This window comes from Uranotaenia lowii, chromosome 1, assembly GCF_029784155.1.
Source record: "Uranotaenia lowii strain MFRU-FL chromosome 1, ASM2978415v1, whole genome shotgun sequence".
NCBI classification, from domain to species: Eukaryota; Metazoa; Arthropoda; class Insecta; order Diptera; family Culicidae; genus Uranotaenia; species Uranotaenia lowii.
In genome coordinates, this window is record NC_073691.1 from 123,468,365 (window position 1) to 123,490,506 (window position 22,142).

General features: G+C 38.6%; 1 protein-coding gene across 1 annotated transcript in view; it reads right to left on the reverse strand.

The window, feature by feature from the left end:
* The window catches only part of LOC129739668 (structural maintenance of chromosomes protein 1A), a 30,090-nt gene extending 10,401 nt beyond the window's left edge, over positions 1-19,689 (reverse strand). Inside the window, exons 1-2 of the mRNA XM_055731155.1 lie at positions 19,455-19,689; positions 19,161-19,393 (exon numbers count right to left, since the gene is read on the reverse strand). Coding sequence (XP_055587130.1) covers positions 19,161-19,393; positions 19,455-19,572 — 351 coding nt within the window. The 5' untranslated portion in view covers positions 19,573-19,689. The remainder of the gene's footprint in view (positions 1-19,160; positions 19,394-19,454) is intronic.
* Between the last annotated feature and the right edge of the window lie 2,453 nt (positions 19,690-22,142).

Sequence of the window (22,142 nt, forward strand, 5' to 3'; positions counted from 1 at the left end):
AAATAATTATTTTCATAATTATGTACTAATTTTGCACAAAACCAACTGGCATCTCTGACCGGGCGTTTCGTTGATTTTGACGTGCGAGCATGACAAGTATGACAGAAGGGATGAACGGTTTGTTTAACGGTTCGAGTTCAGTTTTACGATTGAAGAAAAATTTAATGAAATCGTTCATATCATTCTATCACCTTTCCAGATACCATCTCACATTTACACATGAACGTTCATATTTCGTTGTTATCGTTGGCGAAGTAAAGTTAAGAAGAACAGCTACGTTTACAGATACAATCACTATTTCTGAAACCGTAGATGTATCGTAGAGACTGTTTGAGATACGGTTTTTTAGTATGCGGGAACCGGAAGTGAATCCCCGATTTTGATTCGGGTTTCCGGTGTTGTGAATCTCGGAAGATTGAGCGCTACATCGGTGGCGTGCTGTGATTCGAAAGCAGCTCATTCGTCGCGTGTGTGGGAATGGGGAGAAGATTCCAGAACTCTAGTCAATCTTGCGCCATATTGGAAAGCCATTGAAGTGCTTTTAATATAAAGAAATAGTGCTTTTGTTAATGATTTGACCGCTTTGGGCGGATTTTAAGTGCTAGTGAAATCGAACCAAGTTCGAGAAAATTCTGCACTAACAAGTGCGAAGAAAAAAGGAACGACCGTGGGATGCCATTTTTTCGGTCTTTGAAAATTGTTGAGCCAGCACAGCGGTGCTGTATGAGTGTATTGGTGTCGGGTATACTCATCGTTAAATGGGTAGTGAGGGCAAGTGACGGCTCGGGAACAGCCTGTTTTTGAAGAAAAGTGAATTGTTGTACTTGCTTGCGCAAGTGTGAGTGATATTTTTCGTACGTTCGAATCTTTCGTTCGGTTCGATTGTACGAAACGAAGCAGCACTACTACGTGCAAGAAAAAGTGAGAACGCCTTGCGGTAGTGAGAAGTGATTTAAGTGAGAAGAAAAGATGATGCGTACACCGCCATCGAGTGCTGACGGTGATCAGCGACAAGAACTGTACGTTGACAATGCAGTGATGCCAAAACAACAGAACGTGGTTAAAAGTGAATCTAAAGAACTAAAAGTGATGAAATTTAAAATGGAAGCAATGAAGAGAAATTTAATGAGAGTGGAAGATGGTCTATTGGATGAAGATGTAGTGCCTAATATGAATCTGCAAAGTAAGCAGTTTTTGCAGCTTCAAGTGAGAATAGTGGAAGCAGCTCACACGGAAGCAGAGGCTCTCAGGATGCGGCTTTTCGAATTGGATGCTGAGGAAGAAATTCGAGAAGAGTACGAAGCGGATTACATCGAAATTGAACACCTGTATGGTAAGCTGTTTGTGTTCTTGACCACTCGGATGGATGACATCGAGAGGAAGGAGAAGGAGCAGATATACCCCCCAGCCGTAAGTAACCCACCTTTTTCTACTGCACAATATCATGTGCCTCCATTGAAAGTTTCTCTACCTACGTTCGACGGAAAATATGAGAATTGGTACGCATTCAAGTCGATGTTTCAGACAGTTATGTCCCGATATAGATCTGAATCACCAGCAATTAAACTGTACCATTTGCGCAATTCTCTTGTGGATAAAGCAGCAGGTATCATCGATCAAGATATCATCAACAATAATGATTACGATGCTGCTTGGATGATACTGCAGAATCGTTTCGAAGACCGTCGACTAATTATTGACAAGCACATAGATGCGTTGCTTGATTTGCCGAAACTCAACAGCGAGAGTGCCACCGATCTTCGTAAACTGATTGATGTGTGCACCAAAAATGTGGATGCTTTGAGGAACTTGGGTTTAAATGTAACTGGGCTGGGGGAAAGTATGCTTCTTAATCGTATAGCTTCGAGACTGGACAGTGAAACTCGAAAGGCTTGGGAACTATCGCAGAAAATTGATGAACTCCCAGATTACGCTGAAACTATGGAGTTTTTGCGAGAAAGATGTCGTGTACTGGAGAAAATCAACCTTCTTTCTTCAGTGAAACCAGCTCAAAGAATGCAGAAGCCAATTCGAGTTGTAGGAGATTCCAAGATGAGAATCAACAGCTTCGTTACTCGCACCGAACAGTGTCCCCACTGCCAAGGAAGTCATGGATTGTGGAAGTGCGACGCTTTTAAAAAGGTTTCTTTGTCCGATCGCTACACGACGCTGCGCAAAGCCGGTGCTTGCTTCAATTGCTTACAGAAGGGGCATAGAACAACCAACTGCAGTTCCGAGAGCACTTGCAAGAAGTGCAAAAAGCGGCACCATACAATTCTTCACCCGGAAAACAACAATCAACAGAAGCGATCCGAAACCCCTGCTACATCAACGAAGTTTCCCGAACCAAACCAGCATACATCGGAAGCAGCGCCAGCTGCACAGGTTATTCCAGAATCCGAAACCCGATCATCGTTCTGCGTGCAACCCAAGGTAGGAGGAAAGCAGATACTGTTATCAACAGCAGTAGTTCTTGTTTGTGGCAACGCTGGAGAACCGTATCCTTGCCGCGTACTTTTGGACTCTGGGTCGCATACAAACTTCGTGACTGAAAGCTTTGCTGCACTATTCGCACTGGAGAAGGAACCGGTGCATTTTTCGATCAGCGGTCTCAACGACATCAAGACAAAAGTTCGGTTCAAGATTCACACCATGATCAAATCACGAATCAGCGAATACCATTCTTGCCTCGATTTCCTTGTGGTACCAAGGATTACCGGACTATTGCCATTGACGACGATTGACCCAGTTCCTCTCTCGATTCCTGACGGTATCCAATTGGCGGACCCGAACTTCTACGTACCGGAAAAGGTTGACATGCTTCTGGGCGCGGAAGTATTTTTCCAAATGTTGAAAACCGATCGCCTGCATCTTTCAAGTTCTGCCGTTCTCCAAGATACCCAGTTTGGCTGGGTTCTGAGCGGTGCTATCCCGAAAAAGTGTTCCGGAGTTGTGCAATCATTCTGTAATACCGTTGAAGACGAAAACCTGGACGCATTAGTGAAGCGATTTTGGCAAATTGATTCCTTTAGTGACCCCGAACCAGAAAAGGAACCCGAAGAAGAACTCTGCGTCCAACACTACCTGGACACCTACCAACGAGCACCCGATGGACGATATGTGGTCCGCCTTCCATTCAACGGTTTGCAGCACAAATTGGGAGATTCAAGAGTGATGGCCGAAAAGCGATTCCAAGCCGTTGAGAGACGTCTCGACGCATCACCTGATATCAAGCAACAGTACAGTGAATTCCTCAGAGAATACGAAGATCTTGGTCACATGAAGCAGAATACCAACACCGATCAAGATAACCAACATGCTGCATACTACCTGCCCCATCACTACGTGTTGAAACCAAGCAGTACGACGACAAGATTGAGAGTAGTTTTTGATGGATCTGCCGAGTCTAGTTCAGGCATATCTATCAACAAGACCCAGATGGTTGGACCGACTGTACAGAGTCATCTTGTGCAAATTCTATTAAATTTCCGCTCCTACAAGTTTGTTTTCACTTTGGACATACCGAAAATGTACCGCCAGGTATTGGTACATCAAGATGACATCCCGTATCAACGCATAGTATGGAGAGAGACGCGGAATCAACCCCTGCGAACATACGACCTACAGACAGTAACCTATGGTTTGGCGTCATCTCCCTTTTTGGCCACTATGACCCTGAACCAATTGGCCGAAGACGAAGGACATCGTTACCCATTAGCAGCCGAAGTTTTGAAAAACTCCTTCTACATCGATGACGCACTTACGGGTGCGAACACGCTTGCAGAAATGATTGAACTGAAAAACCAGTTAGTAGCACTGTTGGCAAGAGGTGGCTTCGAAGCGCACAAATTCTGCGCGAATTCCGATTTGATTCTAGCTGACGTTCCGAACGAAAATTGCGAAGTGAGCATTAATACAGATCCCAGCATAAATACCATCATGAAGACGCTCGGCGTTTCATGGAAACCGAAGGAAGATTGTTTCACTTTTGTCGTACCTCAAAATGTCCACTTGAAGATTACCCAAGCAACGAAGCGTTCGATACTCAGCGACGTCGCCAAGATTTTTGATCCGCTTGGATTTCTCGGTCCGATCAACACAACAGCTAAGTTAATCATACGTGATCTCTGGTCATTGGGATTGGAGTGGGATGTGCCAGTTCCACCCAACAACTTGAAGGTTTGGAGCAAATTCTACCGTCAGCTGGAGACGCTGAACACTATCTCCATCCCGAGATGGATTTTTGGTGATATGGCAAAGAAAGTCGAACTCCATGGGTATGTGGATGCATCGGATGCAGCTTACGGCGCTTGCATCTACGTACGTCTTGTTTTGAACGATGGATCATCGAGAATGCAGTTGGTCTGTAGCAAGTCTAGAATTCTACCGACTAAGAAGACCAAACAAAAGGAGATCACAACACCCCGAGCAGAACTGCTGGCTGCTCAATTACTGGCCCGACTAGTGACACAACTACTTGATCTACTGAAGCGAACTTTTGACTCCATTGTCCTGTGGAGTGACTCCCAAATCGTGCTCTGTTGGCTGCGTCGTTCTCCAGAAACATTATCAGTGTACGTCGGGAACCGAGTGCGAGAGATACAGCAACTGACGAACACTCTTGAATGGCGGTATATCCCATCGAAGGAGCCCTGCGGATGTCATCTCCCGAGGTCCGTCACCAACAGGCCTTCAGACGTCTACTTTGTGGTGGAATGGTCCGCCAATAATTCGAACCAATCATACTGAGTTGCTGAACCCGATTTCCGATGATGAATTACCGGAATTGAGACGAGTCGCCCTACCTACTGTCAATGAACACCCTCGAGTCGAACTATTCTACCGAATCAGCCGATTTACCATCATGCAGCGATCCATGGCATACGTGGTTCGCTTCTGTGACTACGTCAAGAGTAACAGGAAACGATTGACCAAGGGATCTCTAACAGTCGATGAAATTCAGCGGTCTACTACACTTATGATACGATTAGTGCAAGCCGAAGCATTTGACACCGAGCGTCGAATGCTTACCAGTCCGGAACAATTCCGGCATCCCCTGAGACATCTGAACCAATGGTCCGAAAATCAATCAAAACAAACACTCAGGATGCGTTTCCTGTTGGAAACATTCCGATTGTATAATGGGATAGCGCCTCTCGCTACTGCTTCGCCTGGCTGGTATGCAATCTCGATCAGCGCTCCTATCAGCTATGCAAACCGAGTCGCATCATTCAGAATCATCGGTTCAGCAAACATCGCATATCGGAGATGAGTGAGATACAAACTGATCTATTCTGAATGTAGCTCACTCAGGATCTGCCTGAATTATATGAAATTCAAAATTATTTTTAGCAGGACGAGAAAAATCAAACAGTTGTGCGGGACACCATAAATTCTCAGTAGTTTTAACGTGACGTACGACATTTTAATAAGAGAACTTGTAAAAATTGAAAAACACGGCGAAAGTGAACATCTTTCCCTCACAAACACAACTGCAATTTGATTTTGATCATACTGATGTTAAAAAACATTATAACAACAAATAAATTTATTAATTTGCTTTATATCAAATCAAACAAAATACGCTAATGATCGGCTTCATGTATCATTCACTCACTGCCTGATCCATTCACTCCTGATCGAAGACCAACAAGATTCGCCATATGCATTGCGCATTGGTGATATTCCAATTTGATGATGGTGCTGCACTGTTTTGACAGCAAGCATCGTGCGAGGTGATCTGTATTTTAGCGATGAATTGAACGATCGATGATCGGGTAGGTCCAGTAGCAATCAATAACGAAACCCGACCGCTGTACGTTCAGGTGCGAAGTGCAATCAGAAACATTCATTGAAAATGAGTGATATTCAGAACACTGATCTGAACCCTTTCGTAGACCCAAAAGACGGCATTCTTCGAGTAGATGGTCGCTTGAAGCACGCTGACATACCATACGAAAGCAAACATCAAGCCTTATTGCCGCAGAAGCATCCATTTACTACAGTTTTGTTGCGGCATCTTCATCGTTCCAACATGCATATTGGTCAACGAGGACTCCTAGGCATTGTTCGTCAACAATACTGGCCTCTTCACGCCAAAACCCTGATCCCCGACTGATACATCAATGCGTGCCATGCTTCCGGACGAATCCCCGTCCGGCAACTCAACTGATGGGCGATCTCCCCGACTACCGTGTTCGACCAGCACCAGTATTTGCAGATACTGGCCTCGATTTTGCGGGGCCCTTCAAAATTCGTTCGAGTACAGCAACCCGTAAACCGCAGGAGACCAAGGGGTACGTCTGTGTCTTTGTGTGCATGCATACCAGGGCCTTGCACTTGGAAGCCGTCTCAAACTTGACCTCCGAAGCATTCATAGGCACTTTACAACGTTTCGTGAGTCGTCGTGGAATTCCTCGTAACCTGTATTCGGATAATGCCACCAACTTTGAAGGAGCGAACAACGAGATGTGTCGACTAGCTGAGCTTTTCCGAAATGAGCACCATAAAAAAAACCTTGAGTGATTACACAGCGATGCGGGCAATTGAATGGCATTTCATTCCACCACGCAGCCCCCACTTCGGCGGTATTTGGGAGGCCGGGGTTAAATCGGTGAAATTTCATCTGAAACGAGTACTTGCTGAACACAAACTTTCCTACGAGGAGTTGGCAACGGTCCTTACACAAATTGAAGCCATCCTAAATTCCCGTCCTCTTACGCCTACATCAGAAGACCCCAACGATATTGGTGCTATTACACCTGCACATTTTTTGATCGGCCACGAACTCCAGGCGATACCAGAACCCTCCTATCAACACATCCCTCAAGGTCGACTCTCAAGATGGCAGTTTGTGCAGGACTTGAAGCAGAAGTTCTGGAACGTGTGGATGATCGACTATCTTCACGAGTTGCAGCGTCGTCAGAAGGACTTCAAGGTTACGAAACTCAAGGTTGGCGCACTTGTCTTGGTTATCGACGACAACACACCACCGCTTCAGTGGCTGCTTGCTCGAATTACCGACCTGTATCCTGGTCCTGATAACGTCGTTCGTGTGGTCGGACTGCGGACACAAACCGGAACAACAAGGATAGCAGTCAAGAAGATTTGTTTGTTGCCCCTGGACAACGAGGAGGTCGAAGGAGATTTGAAATGAACCATTTCAACGGGCCGGAGGATGTTTCATCGTGTAGTCATCCAGACTGCAACCCTGGACGAGTAAAACCAACCTACAGTTGCTATAATGAAATATCAGTGAACGATACATTTATATACTACACACAAAACTTTCGGGGCTCCACTTAGCAAAATTTCGCTGTTACTTTCCGTTAGCAAAAATATTTTTTTACTGTTCAGTTAGCAAAAAGCTACATTTACTTGATTTTAGTAATAAAAAAGGTCATTTTACTAGATTTTAGTAAAACGAAGGTTTTTCAGCCGCTTTGTTCACAGTCAGCAGCCGCCGCGCCAGTTGGGAGAAAAACAAAAAGCTGTCGCGATTAAGTGCGGTTCCGGATGTTCGTTGGTGGTGGTTCTTGTGGTGGCCAACTCCACGACTAAATGGTATCTGAATCGACACCGGATGCTTACAGGTAAGGTCCGATCTTAAAATGTTTAGATTGTCCAATTTTTAAATTTCAAATTTGTGTGTTTGTTTTTTTTCTACCAGGTTAAAACTGCAACACGAAACCCGCAACAGTCCGGCAATAAAGAAGGACCACAACTGGAAACAAGCTGCATCCGGCAAACACCCCGATGCTTTCTTTAATGAAGATGGCATGGGATTTCGCTAGCCAGTAGGTGCGTTCCCAGGATCGGAATTTCCGTTTGACAAAAAGTGTGATTTTTTTAATGTTAAAAATAAATTATAAGTGAATGAAATTTGTGTATTCTACTCAATAATCAAACATTCCCCTGATTCTCCAGAGAAAAAATAACAGAACATGAAATTACGGATCCGGGCAATCTTTTTCTCCGGTTTTTGCTAAAAATATGAGTAAAAACAGCGGCGGCTAACTTTTTTACTCGTTTGCTAAACTTTTAGTTAAAAAATATTGCTAAATTGATTGCTAAGTTTCTAGCTGGTCAAATTTGAGCAAAATTTTGCTAAATTCCGGCCTCGAAAATTTTGTGTGTACACACAAAATTTTCGGGGCTCCACTTAGCAAAAATTCAGTGTTACTTTCCATTAGCAAAAATATTTTTTTACTTTCGAGTTAGCAAAAAGCTAAATTTACTTGATATTAGCAATAAAAAAGACCATATTACTTGATTTTAGTAAAACAAAGTTTTTTTTAGCCGCTTTGTTCACAGACAGCAGCCGCCGCGCCAGTTGGGAGAAAAATAAAAAGTTGATGCGATTAAGTGCGGTCCCGGATGTTCGTTGCTGGTGGTGCTTGTGGTGACCAACTCCACGACGAAATGGTAGCTAAATAGACACCGGATGCTTACAGGTAAGATCCGATTTTAAAGTCTACAGATTTTCCGATTTTTAATCGAAAAAATTGTTTTTTTTTTCTTCCAGATGACAAACGCCGGCAAACACGACGGGTTTTTTGCAACAGTCCGGAAATGAAAAGTTGAAATTGGAATTTTGAGCCCGCTGCTACCGGAACAAACCCGGTGCGTTCGTGAATTAGGATCGGTCGCTTGGCGTTTCACTCGCCGAAAGGTGTGTTCCCAGGATTGTAAATTATTAAATAAAAGTGCAAATTAAGTTTCGAAAAAATTTGTAAAATAAAATCAAAATGAAGTTATTTGTGTATTCTAATGCTAAATCAAACATTCCCTCAATAAAAAAAACAATAAATTTTGAAATTTAAAATCCGGAGCTATCTTTTCCTCCGATTTTTGCTAGCAATTTTAGTAAAAAATGCGGCGGCTAACTTTTTTTCTCGTTTGCTCAAATTTTAGTTAAAAAATATTGCTAAATTGATTGCTAAGTTTCTAGCTGGTCAAATTTGAGCAAAATTTTGCTAAATTCCGGCCTCGAAAGTTTTGTGTGTAATACTAGAAAAAGAGATCAGAGTAAAATTAGATTCCAACTGAACCACACGCGTCGTTATTTCTTTCCGCAAATTCCAACCGAAAATATACAGTCCACCTTTTCATTCGCGACCACGCGTAACACTTGTTCTTGTTTGTCTGTTTTATCAACTTTCATTGATATATCCTAAGTTTTTCTCCGGAATAAATGAATGCTTGGGACTTCAATTTCACTGAATGCTGTTCAACCAAAAGACCTTGATTTACAAAGACCTTTATAATAATTTTAAATATCCGCTTTAGATTCAACACTCGGGATATCCTTTCTGGCCATTTTGGAGATAAATTTCTTGAGTTGTAGATGTTTCATTGCGCGTTTTCACTTATTCCATCTAAGAAATTACAGGAATCAATATTGCTTTTAACTAGAGATGTACCGAATAGTGGTATTCGGCGAACGGCCGAATACCGAATATTGACCTTTTCAACTATTCGGCCAAACGAATATTCGGCCGAATATTCGGTCGAATATACTATTGAATTTGTAATAAAAATTCAAAAGCGATAATTTCTATTTCCTTCTATTTCTTCCATCTTACTGCCCTTCATGTTTTTGAGTCGACTATTTTCAACCAGATGATGTACACCGGGGTAAGTGTGGACGGTTTTTCGTATAGTTCAACTTTAAAAAATCATAATAAAATTAGCAGTTGACCAATTTTGATAAAATGGCGTTCAATGTGATGCAGAACATGTTTTTAACAAACGCTGAAGAGATGAACTTGAAAGAAGCAAAGCGAGAAAAGTTATCAAGTAAATTGTTATGGACTGCTGGTGTCTTCACCTACCCCGCTTTATGGGGTAAGTGTGGACGGTAAATTTTACCTATGATTTTTCAGGAAATTTTCAACAAATTTGTGTATTCTTGGTTGAATACGTTACTTTATTGCTCGAACCGTCCAAAATTTTGAAAAAAGTTCATGGTGCTACTAGTAAGGCATCTTTCAATGATTATTGTGTATAATTTATGTTCCAATACACGAGATCCGATTTTATCAAAAATATATTACTTATTCCAGAACAACCCAACTTTTCATGATCCGAATGCTAAATATAGCTAAATTGTATTGAGTGAAGGGCAGAAAATTGAAAAAATATGTAAATATCAAGTATGTATAAAGCCGTCCACACTTACCCCAGGTAGGGTTTGGAGACAAAATTTTAGTTTTTTTGTAAGTAAACTCTTTTTTCTTCATTTTTAACGCCGTTTCTTTTTCTAACTGGTTGTTTCGAATGTAAGGATTGTTTCAATGTAGAGTTTTTCGTCAAGAGCCAGCTAGTTTACGAGAAATTTGAATTGAAAAGATGCACATCACCTCGACATAGTAGTTGAAAATAGAAAATTCGCAAAAAGTCGCTGTAAACATCCGTTATTCTCGGAATCGTATCTTTTTCACAGTTATTGGATAGATTACGAGTAAATTGAACATTCTGCATTAAAAGTTTGAGAAAATAGTGCACACCTTTGTTTTAATAGCCATCGTCCACACTTACCCCGGTGTACCTTATTACAAGATCTCTTTCAAGTAGGGGTATCTCTGACTTGAAAAATTTCATCGATAACTGAAAGGACATTAGATGACTTGTCACTTCAAGGGCGTTTATCACCAAAGAGATGGGTTCCTCTAAAATCTGAGAAAAAAACACGTCGAAACTGGTGCCAAGCAATTTAAAATAACTTTGATATCTGTTGTATCCCCGGAGACGAGGTGATATTTGCAGTAAAAACCCGGGGTACAATTATAAAATAAACTATATATTTAACGGAGTAAAATGTTTATCGCGTGTGCACTCCTCAACTGTGGAAATCAATATGACAACCTTTAATATTACATGGCAATCGTGACGTCAATCCAATTGACATCTCACTGTCAGAGGGATGAGCCCAGTGCCAAGAATACCTCTAGGGTGATCAGGTGTCCCAACAATATCTAATTAGATGAGAGAAGTATTTGAGCAGGATTTCTTCAAAATAATTGTTAAAATCTACGATGATTTTTATTAGTCTGTGCGTTAACCTTACGCCATGCCATACTTTCAACCACACGGTTGGGAAAATCAGAACAATTTTAGGAAAAATTTAAAAAAAACGAGCAAATCTGAACCAAATCAAGGAAAAAACATACAATAGGAAAGTGAAATTAAATAACTTGAAATTATATGTTTTCATTGAAACGCATGAGCAGTATACAAATCGTATCTAAGGATTACACAAACATTTACGTTCATTTTGAAATTGTTTAAAAACCGTTTTTGAACACAAAATCTTGAAATTTTCAAAAAAAAAACAATTTTTTTATTTAATTTAGCCAATTATTAGAATTAAGCCGAGCAAAATCCAGGAGGTTTTGACCAATATCTGAGCATCCCGGCCAGATTTGACTTATCTTGAATTCTTTATTGGATTTATGGGTGAGCCCGGATATTTCAAGAGCATTTTCCTGTACGATCTTCAGTGAAAGATACACAGATACACCTAAGATGCTTAACTGAAACCATAAGTTTTTGATGATTCTCTTTCTTTTACAACATTATTTTGGGCTGTTCTATAAATTATCCAAATTCATTAGAAAAAAATTGACAATAATGTTATTGTTTAAATTTGAAAAGTAAGTATTCGGCCTATTCGGCCGAATACTTGGCTCAACTATTCGGTGAGCCGAATATTCGGCTTAACGGTTTTAGGAGGTATTCGGCCAACCGAATATTCGGTACATCTCTACTTTTAACACTTTCAGGTCATATTAAAAGTTCATCATAAAAATCTGCTGCCCCTGGAATATCAATCACAAAAAGTTGAAGATGAAATGAAAAAGTTAATTAGCCGAGTAGTATCGACATTCGGATGTGGAGCTGGCTGGCGAATACAAATTCTGGTAAATTTAATTGGTCTTGGATCGATAGCTGAATCTATATCATCGTAAACTTCTTATTTTTTTTTCTATGAGAGAAATCTAAGAAAAAGAAGTAGCATGATTGAAAACGTCTGGAAGATTACGAAGATGGCTGCGATGAATGCAGTTAAACGGCTCCGGATGGAATTTCATCTTGACCACCCCCCCCCCCCCCCCCCCCCACAGCCAGACAATTACCTGAACCAATATGGGTTAGGACCATTTATAGTCATTTATGACAACAGAAAACGATCACATCAGCCTTACAAGGTAAACTATTAATTATTTAAATAAATGTATTTTCATTATAAATTACTTTTCAATTTCCACACGATTCTACAGAACTCGTCAGCAAAAGATCCCGGATCTGTTATTTTAACAAATAAAGTTTAATGACAGTGAACGTGTGCATTGATGTGACGACAGTGACCAAGAAATAAAATAAATTTTATTTACGATAAAATTTAAATTGTTTTCATTTTTATTTACCGTAATTGAAAACGAATAAAAATAATAGGAAAGATCAAAATACCATTCATATAATAAACACATTTCTCGCAGCTTTCATCATCACATCGCGTTGAACTCACTAAATATTCACGTAAGTTGTACGTGATGTTCACTAAGCGAAAATTCCTATTAGGGATGCGTTTACTTATTTTATTCGTACAATTTACGTGAAAATCAATTGGATAAGAATTATGTAGTTTTTCACGTAGCAGCTACGTGCAGATTATTTTGGGTGTAATAACGAAAAAGGGTGGATCACACGTGCGAGTATCGACGAACAAAAGCTTGCTTTGATCCATTGGGTTTTCATCGGGATCAATTGAAAGTACACTGCCGGCCAAACGTTTGAGATCACCCCTTCAAGAACATGAAAATATACTTATCAAAACACATTCGTTAAATTTGGAGCAATTGATTGCCTTGTACTTCAAATTATGAAAATAACTACTTACACTGACTGGATAAACATTCGACACATTTCGTGTTCTGTTGAAATGTTCGTTTTTTTTTAACAAATTCTTCTTTTTTCTGGAAGAAAAGTTGAGTATGCCTTTTTTAATGCCTTTAGATAGAGAAGATTTCCCAGAATCTATTCACATTAAACGACGGAAATATGATTCTAAACTCTTTTAATTAAGAGGATACAGTCCTGAGGACTGGTTTTAATTGTTATGGCTTTTTGCCTAGAAATTTTTGTGGTGGCCTCTGTCCGTACCACACTCCTAAGTTACTTTCACCGGAGCAGATTTGCTGGTTGAAAACCTTCTAGAACGCTTTATTAGTATTGGTATACCAACACATAGCTGACCCAAAATGATGTACGGAAAAGATGTCTGTGAAAGAAGCGTTTTTCGTGACGCGAGATCCGTTCGCGAATTTCAATTTGCCCCCCTATAGTGTTGCCGTAAGACGTAATTCTACGTCAAAAAACTTTTCAACAAAAAATGAATCAAAAGTCTCTTCTATGTAGCCAAAATATGTCAAACAAAAACATACTTTTCATGTTAAGTTCGTACTTGAATTGTGTGTAAACAAACAGTAGACGTGTAAACAGATTTTTGATGAATGATTAAAAAAAAATCAGTTTGTTTTTTTAGGCCCAACAATTTTAAGATGAAGAAATAATGTAAAAATTTTTTGTTAAAGTTGAAAGTTTGCACTTGCTCTAATGTACTTTCTTAATTGAAAATTCTTCCGAAAAATGCATATGCTCACTTTTTGTAATTGAAAAGTAGATTATTTTATTGATAACTTCAACTTACGTTTGCAAAAAATCAAAAAGTTCATTCGGCCTTTAAAAACTTCAATCCTATCTAATTTATTTTAAAGAATAGACTCATGTCGCCACCACGTGCATTGACAGTATGCCTGGTTGAGAAATTCGCGCCCAAATGTTCCCACTAATCACCCTTGGAGACGGAAAACAAACCGTCCAAAGTAAGGGAGATGAGGGCATAATGGCCACTTTAAGGAAAATGCTTATTTAACCATAGAGAACAACTGTAATATGTGAATTACATCATTGTTTCGTGTTCAGACACTCAAATAGTCTATTGGCTAATCGGATGAAACCTGAAAAAGTAGATAAAAACGTTTAAATATGCATTTTAAAAAATTTTGCCGAAAGCTGAAAACCAGTCACTGTAATGAGAAACCACCCGAGGCAGTATGAGCACCATGAATGAAGGCATAATGAGCGTTTTCTGCCGGGGAATCTAGCAGCCAATTTGACTTGATGAAGTCAACTGAGTAATATAGCTACAGCTTAACTTGTACCGCCTGATGATTTGGCCTATTGATAAGATGTCGGAGAGGTAATCAGTAGACTCGAGTTCGATTCCTGGTCGAAGTGATTTTTTTTTTTTTCATTTATCATTCATGATCATGATTGCACTAAACGGTGAGGCGTAGATTCATCAAACAAAGCAATAACAAAATAATCTAGGTCTGTTTGTAGAATTCAAAGAACGAACACATGCTCATACATTATGTTTCTGGTGTTTTGTTTGACGGATGATGCTTTGATGCTATTAGCCGTATAATGTAACAATAAAAAAAAAACAATCATGAATGGTATGTGCCAAAAAAAATCCCCTCGAACAGGAATCGAACTCGAGTCTACTGATTACCTCTCCGACACCTTACCAATAGGCCAAATCGTCAGACGATACAAGTCAAGCTGTAGATCTATTATTCAGTTGACTTCATCGAGTTGAATTCGCTGCTAGATTATGTATGTATGTATGTATGTATGTATATCTGCCACCCAGCAAGCAAGGCGCAGCCAGTAGCAGCGAGCAACTTTTTCTATACAACTTGTCCAAGATTCAGAGACGGGGATCTAAGTAAGCATCGTTTGCTTGAAGACGTGTTTGACGTCCGCTCCCGATTTTTTTTTTTCAAACTTCATGAAATTTGGAAAAGTTATCGAAATAAAGGTTTGAAGAAATGAAAGGAACACGGAATCGACTGGCAACCAGAGAGGCAGCACACGCGTTTTGACGAGGGAAGTGTGATTGAGTGTTGGAATTGCGGAAATTGAAATAGCCTTCAAGTGACTGATTCAAAAGGGAAAGCGCTTGGCCTTCCAGACAGACCCGGAGCTATCAACACAGAGAAGAGGAGCACTCAAAGGATCATCAGGATAAGTAAACTGTTTCTTTGTAGGTATATTGTTTAAATTTTCAATGATTTGAGAATATTTCCATAAAGGTATATAATGTGGGATGCTTTTACGTATGTTCATATTTTTCATATCTTCCCTATTTAACGACATTCTGGGAATTTAAATAAACAAGGCGAAGATATTCAGTGATATCTTAATTCCATAAAAATAAATGCAAGTTTATGCAAGTGCGAAAAGATATAAATTTCATCATAACTCCAACAACTTGAAAACTAGAAAGCGGCTAATTTCTGAAACAGCTATTCAATTTGTTCATGCTAGAATTCTCTAGTGTGCAATCTAAATTATTTTCTTTTTCTGCTTTTGATATCATATTCCATCAGTTTTTTTAGTATTTTGAAGCATCATTTGTATTATACAGTTCAAAACGGATAATACTATTTTTGAAAACTTATAACACTGAACTTTTAATCATGTTACTTACAGCTAATAAATAAGTTTAGGAAAATTTTCCATCATTTATTTACAATTTTATTGAGATTTTTTTTATTTAAAATTTGTTACTGATTCCGGAGTTTGACTTAATTACCTAATCAGTTTTTAAAAGGATTGTTAATTAATATTAATTGTAGGTATTTGGTTATTTATTAATTGAGAATGAAGCTTCAAATAGAAAAGCTTATTTTTTTTTCACAAAATTGAAATCCACGCGATAGTCATTACAAAACAGTTCTAGATGATAATCTATATAGTTTTTCTTCAATATACTATTCCCAGCGAACCAAGACGGCCGAATAGAAGCATGTGGTTTTTCGGTCACGTTTTCGTTAGAAAAAATCGTGTTTTTGCATCGCCTTCGTGAAAATTGCTTGTTTTTTTTTTTTTCATTTTGTGGTGCAATGTGATGGATATCGGCTAGAAGATGCATTAAATCGCGTGTGTTGGAGGTGTTTTCTATCACATTTTAATTTCAATATCTGTGGTGGGAATTTCGCCATAATGAGCATCTTAAAATTTCATCGAGTTTCTATGTTAGTCGATTGGTCGATGAAATGCAAAAAAACTTTTCCCAGTTGATTAAAATTTAGCACCAAATGGTGCTGTAATTCATTCGATTTCCGAAAACTGTGATGGGGAACTAACTAGACTGTGAAAATGCAGCTAATATATTGTGAAAATGCAACTACAAAGAATCATCAAGATAAGTACATTCTTTTAATACTATTTGCTAGGCTGTTAACATCATTTGCGTGGCATCCAGCACCAGATTAATATATGAACGAAACACTAAATTAAGACTCGTTTCAAATTCAACTCTTTCACGGGTTAAGGCTCGTTTTTAATGCATATGGTTATTTTTTCGAATTGGAAGCTTTCAAAAATAAAACTAAAGCTCAAGTAGATCGAGCGAACAATTTTGAATATAATTGACTTGTAGGCTGCAGATTCAAAAGAGACTGGACGACGCTTTTACTATACCGACCTGAACAGTGAGTGATCCATGTTGGTTTGTATTCATACTCTTTCAAAGTGTTAAATTAAAGAATCCATCATAAACGCAAACCATTCCGATTATCCCTTCCGATGAATCAAATGATAAAAGTTTTTGAGCATGGTTTCCTGTCTTTAAGTCCACAATCTTCCGAAGATCACTTGATATTCATGTCTTCACAACAAAAAAAGCTAGATATATTATTTACATTGAACATAAGAAATTTCAGAATATGTTTATTCATTTGAATAGGAAATAGCCTTTATTAAAGCCCTTATTAAATCTTTATTTGTTTCTACTGAATAATAATGAAGATGCTGATGATTCATTCGAATATGTCATTGGAAAAAAAACATGTCGAATAGAGGCTCTTTTTTAATTCTGATTTTCGTAGAGTTATAAACAGAAAGCTTATTCTTACACACTTTTACAAAAATTCATTTCCCTTCAGTCCCTAACTTTTTTGTATGATTATAGTTATACTAGGAGATCATAAAACAGCGGTGCTAGAGACATTGAATTAAAAAAGCTATTGGTAGGTTTTTTTTTTGTTTTTAAATTAGATGTGTGTGATGTATGCAAGCGAGTATTTTTTAACTTAAGAAGTTTTGAATTCCATAGTATTCAAAAATAATACATCCAGGAAAATAATAGATTACTGAAATTGTTCACGGTGGATGATGTACAATTTCATTTTTGCTTTGAATCTTTTTGAAGGTGAACGAATATGTAAGATCGGATGGTCACAATAATCAATCATGGTTGAAAATTATAACAGGCACATCTGAAAATACCACAGCAATGAACTTTTAGATAATTTTAGGTTCTCAGAACAATTCATTCAAAACGTTCTTTATTAAGCTTACTTTTAAAATAGTTAAATGGTTTTCCTTGAATTATTGGATTAGTTAGTGGGAACATAATGTATCCAAACTATTATTGATCACTGTATCTAGACAGGAATTTAATAAAGACTTTGCATGGGGAACCTGTAAAGTTACTAAGAAGTTTGAAAACTATAGGAACAGTCAAATTCATGCACTTGTCAAAGGTGTTTCCAGATCATATCCCTGAACCCACATCCCATTTTTTTTTTTTGCTAGGATGCAGAGGTAACCTCGGTCCTAAGGCACAAATTTATGTCTTTCATCCTTTTCTCTATTTTTCCTAACTATCTATTGACTACTAGGACGTGGCCGGCGCCGTTATTGATGTTCAAAGAGAGAGCATCAGTTTTGTTCATTGAGAATGTTGCTAATCCCAAGTATCATTCTTTTGACCTCTGAACAAAATTGATGGCCTCGGTCAATCACGGAGTAGCAACCATTGGCAATGTGGAACTTGTTCTACTGAGCCACGCCAGCGATCGTGGAATTCGAAATGTTTCACCAAGATGAAACTCTCAAAAAAATGTATTTTGGATTAAAACCTAAATTAGTAAATTTTCTTCAGTTATAAACACAGTTTAAATTATTAACATTTCTAGTTCCATGATTTAAGGTGGATGTGAGTAGTCAATCAAGCTAAGCTAAGCTAACTTGTCCAAGATTCAGAGACGAAATGGAACGACATGCCTTAGAATGGACTGTTCCAAAGAATAAGAAGTGCAAGCAGAGGCACTGAATGAGTTCACGTTCACGTTCGCGTCCGAGTTCACAAGAACCGTTTACACTTCGAGAGGAATGGCAGCTCAAGGAATCAAAAGTCGCGTTTTTACTTAAAGATAAAACTCCGAAGTTCAAATTTGGCTGAAAAAATGTTTTACGGGAACTTCAGGTGACTCTTGTCGCGTAAAAGATACTCAGAAACTTCCATCGCCCTTTGAAAGGTTAAATTATCGATAACGGAACTTCTAAGCGCATTTAATGCAACTTCAGGTGATTCTTGTTGCGTAAAAGATACTCAGAAACTTCCATCGCCCTTTGAAAGGTTAAATTATCGATAACGGAACTTCTAAGCGCTTTTAATGCAACTTCTTTCTAGAAGGTCCGCAACACTTTTTAACGCTCCATTAAGATACTTCTAGGCATTTTAAAGAACCTATATGGGAATTCTAAGCGATATTTATTTTGTTTATATCTGGACTGATATTTTCTTAACAATGTTATGATATTCGAATAAATTTTTGATGATGAAATTTTTTGATATTATTTATATTGTGTACTGAGAGTCCTTTAAACGAAATAAGGTACAATCAAATGACCAACCCATTCAATCATCACAGACACACACGAGAGCTGATTAAGCTTCTATGAAACCTTTTTAAGGGAATTCTGGTTGCTTGGGAGTGAACGCGAAAAAAATATCCAGAAGTGTAAATCGGGGGAATTGAAATAAAACCAATCTTAAAGGGTTTTGAACAAGGAAATCAATTCAAAAATAATCTTTCATTCATTCCGCATCTATTCTACCTAGTTTTGCAAACAAGAAATGCAGTATAGCCGAGTTTTTGAAGAATTTTCACGTTCACAAGAGGTGTAAATGCACTTGAAAATAGAAAGTTTAATATGTTTATGATAGTAATTGGGTTTGTTTAGAATTGAAGTATACGCCCTTTTCAAAAATTGATACCGATTTAAACCAATTTACTTACACTTCCGTTTATGCGATATTCCGATGAAGATCCGATGACTGAACGTTGGAAACTTTTTTGCTCTTGATCACCGTTTTTATCGGTTATAACAAATTTGGCCGTAACATATGCTCGATTGGAAATTGGGCGCCCAATTGAAGCACCATGAATCAACTCATTTAACTTTCGGACCCGCAAGCTGGTTGTCTTTTCTCCCATCACAAAACTGATGGCATCCATGAAGTTGGATTTACCTGAAACAGGAATCCTAACAGTGAAAGCAATAATTGAACATGAAGGTTAAAAGTCCCTTACCCGAACCATTAGGACCGATAACGGCGGAAAACTTTTTGAGCGGCCCAATCGTGACTTTGCCACGATAGGACTTAAAGTTTTCCACTTCTATAAACTGGAGAAAAGCTGAATGCACCATTTTCACATTGTTTTGGGTCAATTATGTTCGGTTTTCACAGTTTATTACGATTTTTCGCGGATGCTCTTGACTCACAAATCCAAAAAAAATGTCATCAAAAATGGCGTCATTTTCGAATTTGTGTTTGCGTTTTTTGACATTTCCCTGCACGCTCGTTTTATATAACCATTTTATGGTCCAAAAATAACCATTTTCCGAGTTTCCTAGCACTGAACCCAAAATCACACTTAAAATACACTTGAAGTTTCAGGTGGTTTCAGTTAAAATTGGAAATTCAGTGAATTTCTTCATTTCAAGTGGCTCATGCAGGGCTCAAATCGTCAAAAGGAAAGAATGAAATAGAAATTTCTTTCTATTCGTCTCACTCCAACAAATTTTATTTTTGAGCAGTTCACTTTCATATTTCCGCAATCAGTGTCATCAATTTCGACGTCAAACGAGACTTTCAATGCAGCAAAATAGGCAGCAAATAGCATACACCAGTGCTGCAAATTTTCAGTGTCAGTGAGAAATTATCAGCTGCCTTATTGAGGAGTATTGGTTTTTTTCAACGCCAACTAGATTCATATACGAGAATGAACAGAAAGCTCAATTCCGAAAGTACTCTGCACACTCATTCACCAAACGGCAACATCAGTGCTCAGTATACATTCAGGCTCTCTGCAGGTTCATGAGGTTATCCAATCATGATTTCCAGTTTCAAGCGAACATTACTGAAAGCGAAAAAAAGGTCCATTCTATTTTAATTAAGTTTAGTTGAATGGTGACAAACATTGTTTGACTCGCTAGACATGTGGAAATTTCATAATTACTGCTGAGATCACTATTTTTGAATAATAACAATAATAAATTGTTTTAAATATTCTATCAATTTGGATTCTCTTTGTTCATTGTTAGATAGCACTTCGCTGATGTCTCCTCTTGGATTCCACATGTAGTTCTAATTGAATTGTATTTGCGACATTCTAGTAGGATGTGTGGAACTGTTAGTAATGTGTTGCAGGTATCACACAGTTCTCGGTTTCTATAGTATTCTTTTAACGAATAGTCACCGTTGATTATAATTTTTATGCTAGTTTTAATGGCATTGCGGTGAACGTTACGACGAAAATTCTTTTATAGAAGAATTACAGACTGAAAATTAAATGACGGATAGATAAAGCAGATGCTTAGTAGGAGAAAATTTACAGATGTTGAAAATGAGCCAAGAGCATATTTTATGGAAAGCTTCAAAGGTGCGTTCTAGACCCTTTGTCCCACATCAGTTGAATGGCTGAGAGAAGTAATAGCGAGAGGCGCAATTACGTTCACCCATACATCCAACCCGATGGATTGGTAAAGCACGTGCTTCCCAATCGGATTGGGAAGCACGTGCTTTACCAATCCATCGGGTTGGATGTATGGGTGAACGTAATTGCGCCTCTCGCTATTACTTCTCTCAGCCATTCAAGGTTTCTATAGTATTATAATGAACAGTCCCGAGTGCGTCAGTCTTGTGTGACCGATACGCAGTCGACATAGTGCACGTGTTTCCTGGCGTTGTTTGCGGTCGTTCCATGCGTAGTTAGTACATCAAATTTTGATCTGGCGAAGAAAAGGTTGGTGATTGTCCAAGCACTTTCCCAACGTTGTCTAATGATGTGCTTTAGGTATACTATTTTTGAAGGATTGTGATAAATAATACATACGTCTTTTACAAATGGTGTGAAGAGGTGTGGGAAGGTTTAGAAATGAGTGTTCGAACGCTGGCGAGGGAGAGTGGCGACGAACGCTGTGGGGGACAAAACTATGACACAAATCACCATCCTAGATGCATCATGGCTGTCATGACCTGGGGGAAGAAGACTGAATAAAAAAAGAAAAAAAATCTTTCAAACGTCAAATTTCTCTCATCAATCTACCGACCAGTGCGTAGGTTCAAAATTGTTCTTTCTTATTTATTGATTTTTAATAAAACTTGTTTGATGCTGAAAAGCGCACTTGTTTTGCATAAAACAATGATTTAATTAGGTTTTGTTTTGCTCTGGCAAATGCTTGCATGGTCAGGCGTATTGAGTCGCTCAAATTTCGTCAAAGTTTTGAAGCCGATAAATAAAAATGGTTTGATTAATGGTTGTTTTAAAAATATAGCTAAATCTAAAATTAGCACCTAAACATCCGAGTTACGTGACTCGATACACGAAACTTAGCATCAAAAGTTAAAATTTGAACGATTACAAATCTTTTCAACAATTGCTGGCTTTTTACCGAACAGTAAAAAAAACGATACAGAAAACGATACAGCAAATTTCAGTCTACCTCCCCCAGTCATGACATTTAAATTTTACCTTTTTATTATTTTCCGTGCACAGTTTTGAACATGATGAATCTAGATATGGTGGTCTCACTTTGGCAAAAAGTAGACGAGGGTTGGATGCGGAGGAGGGGGCGAAACGCAGCCGAAATTTGACAGCTGGCTGTTTGGCTGGCTGGCTGGGATGCCAGGTGCTCTGATTTTTTGTAAAACACGAAGTTTTGCCAATCATCAAGATATTACTAAGAAAAAGATTTCGCCTTGATTTTTGCAAATA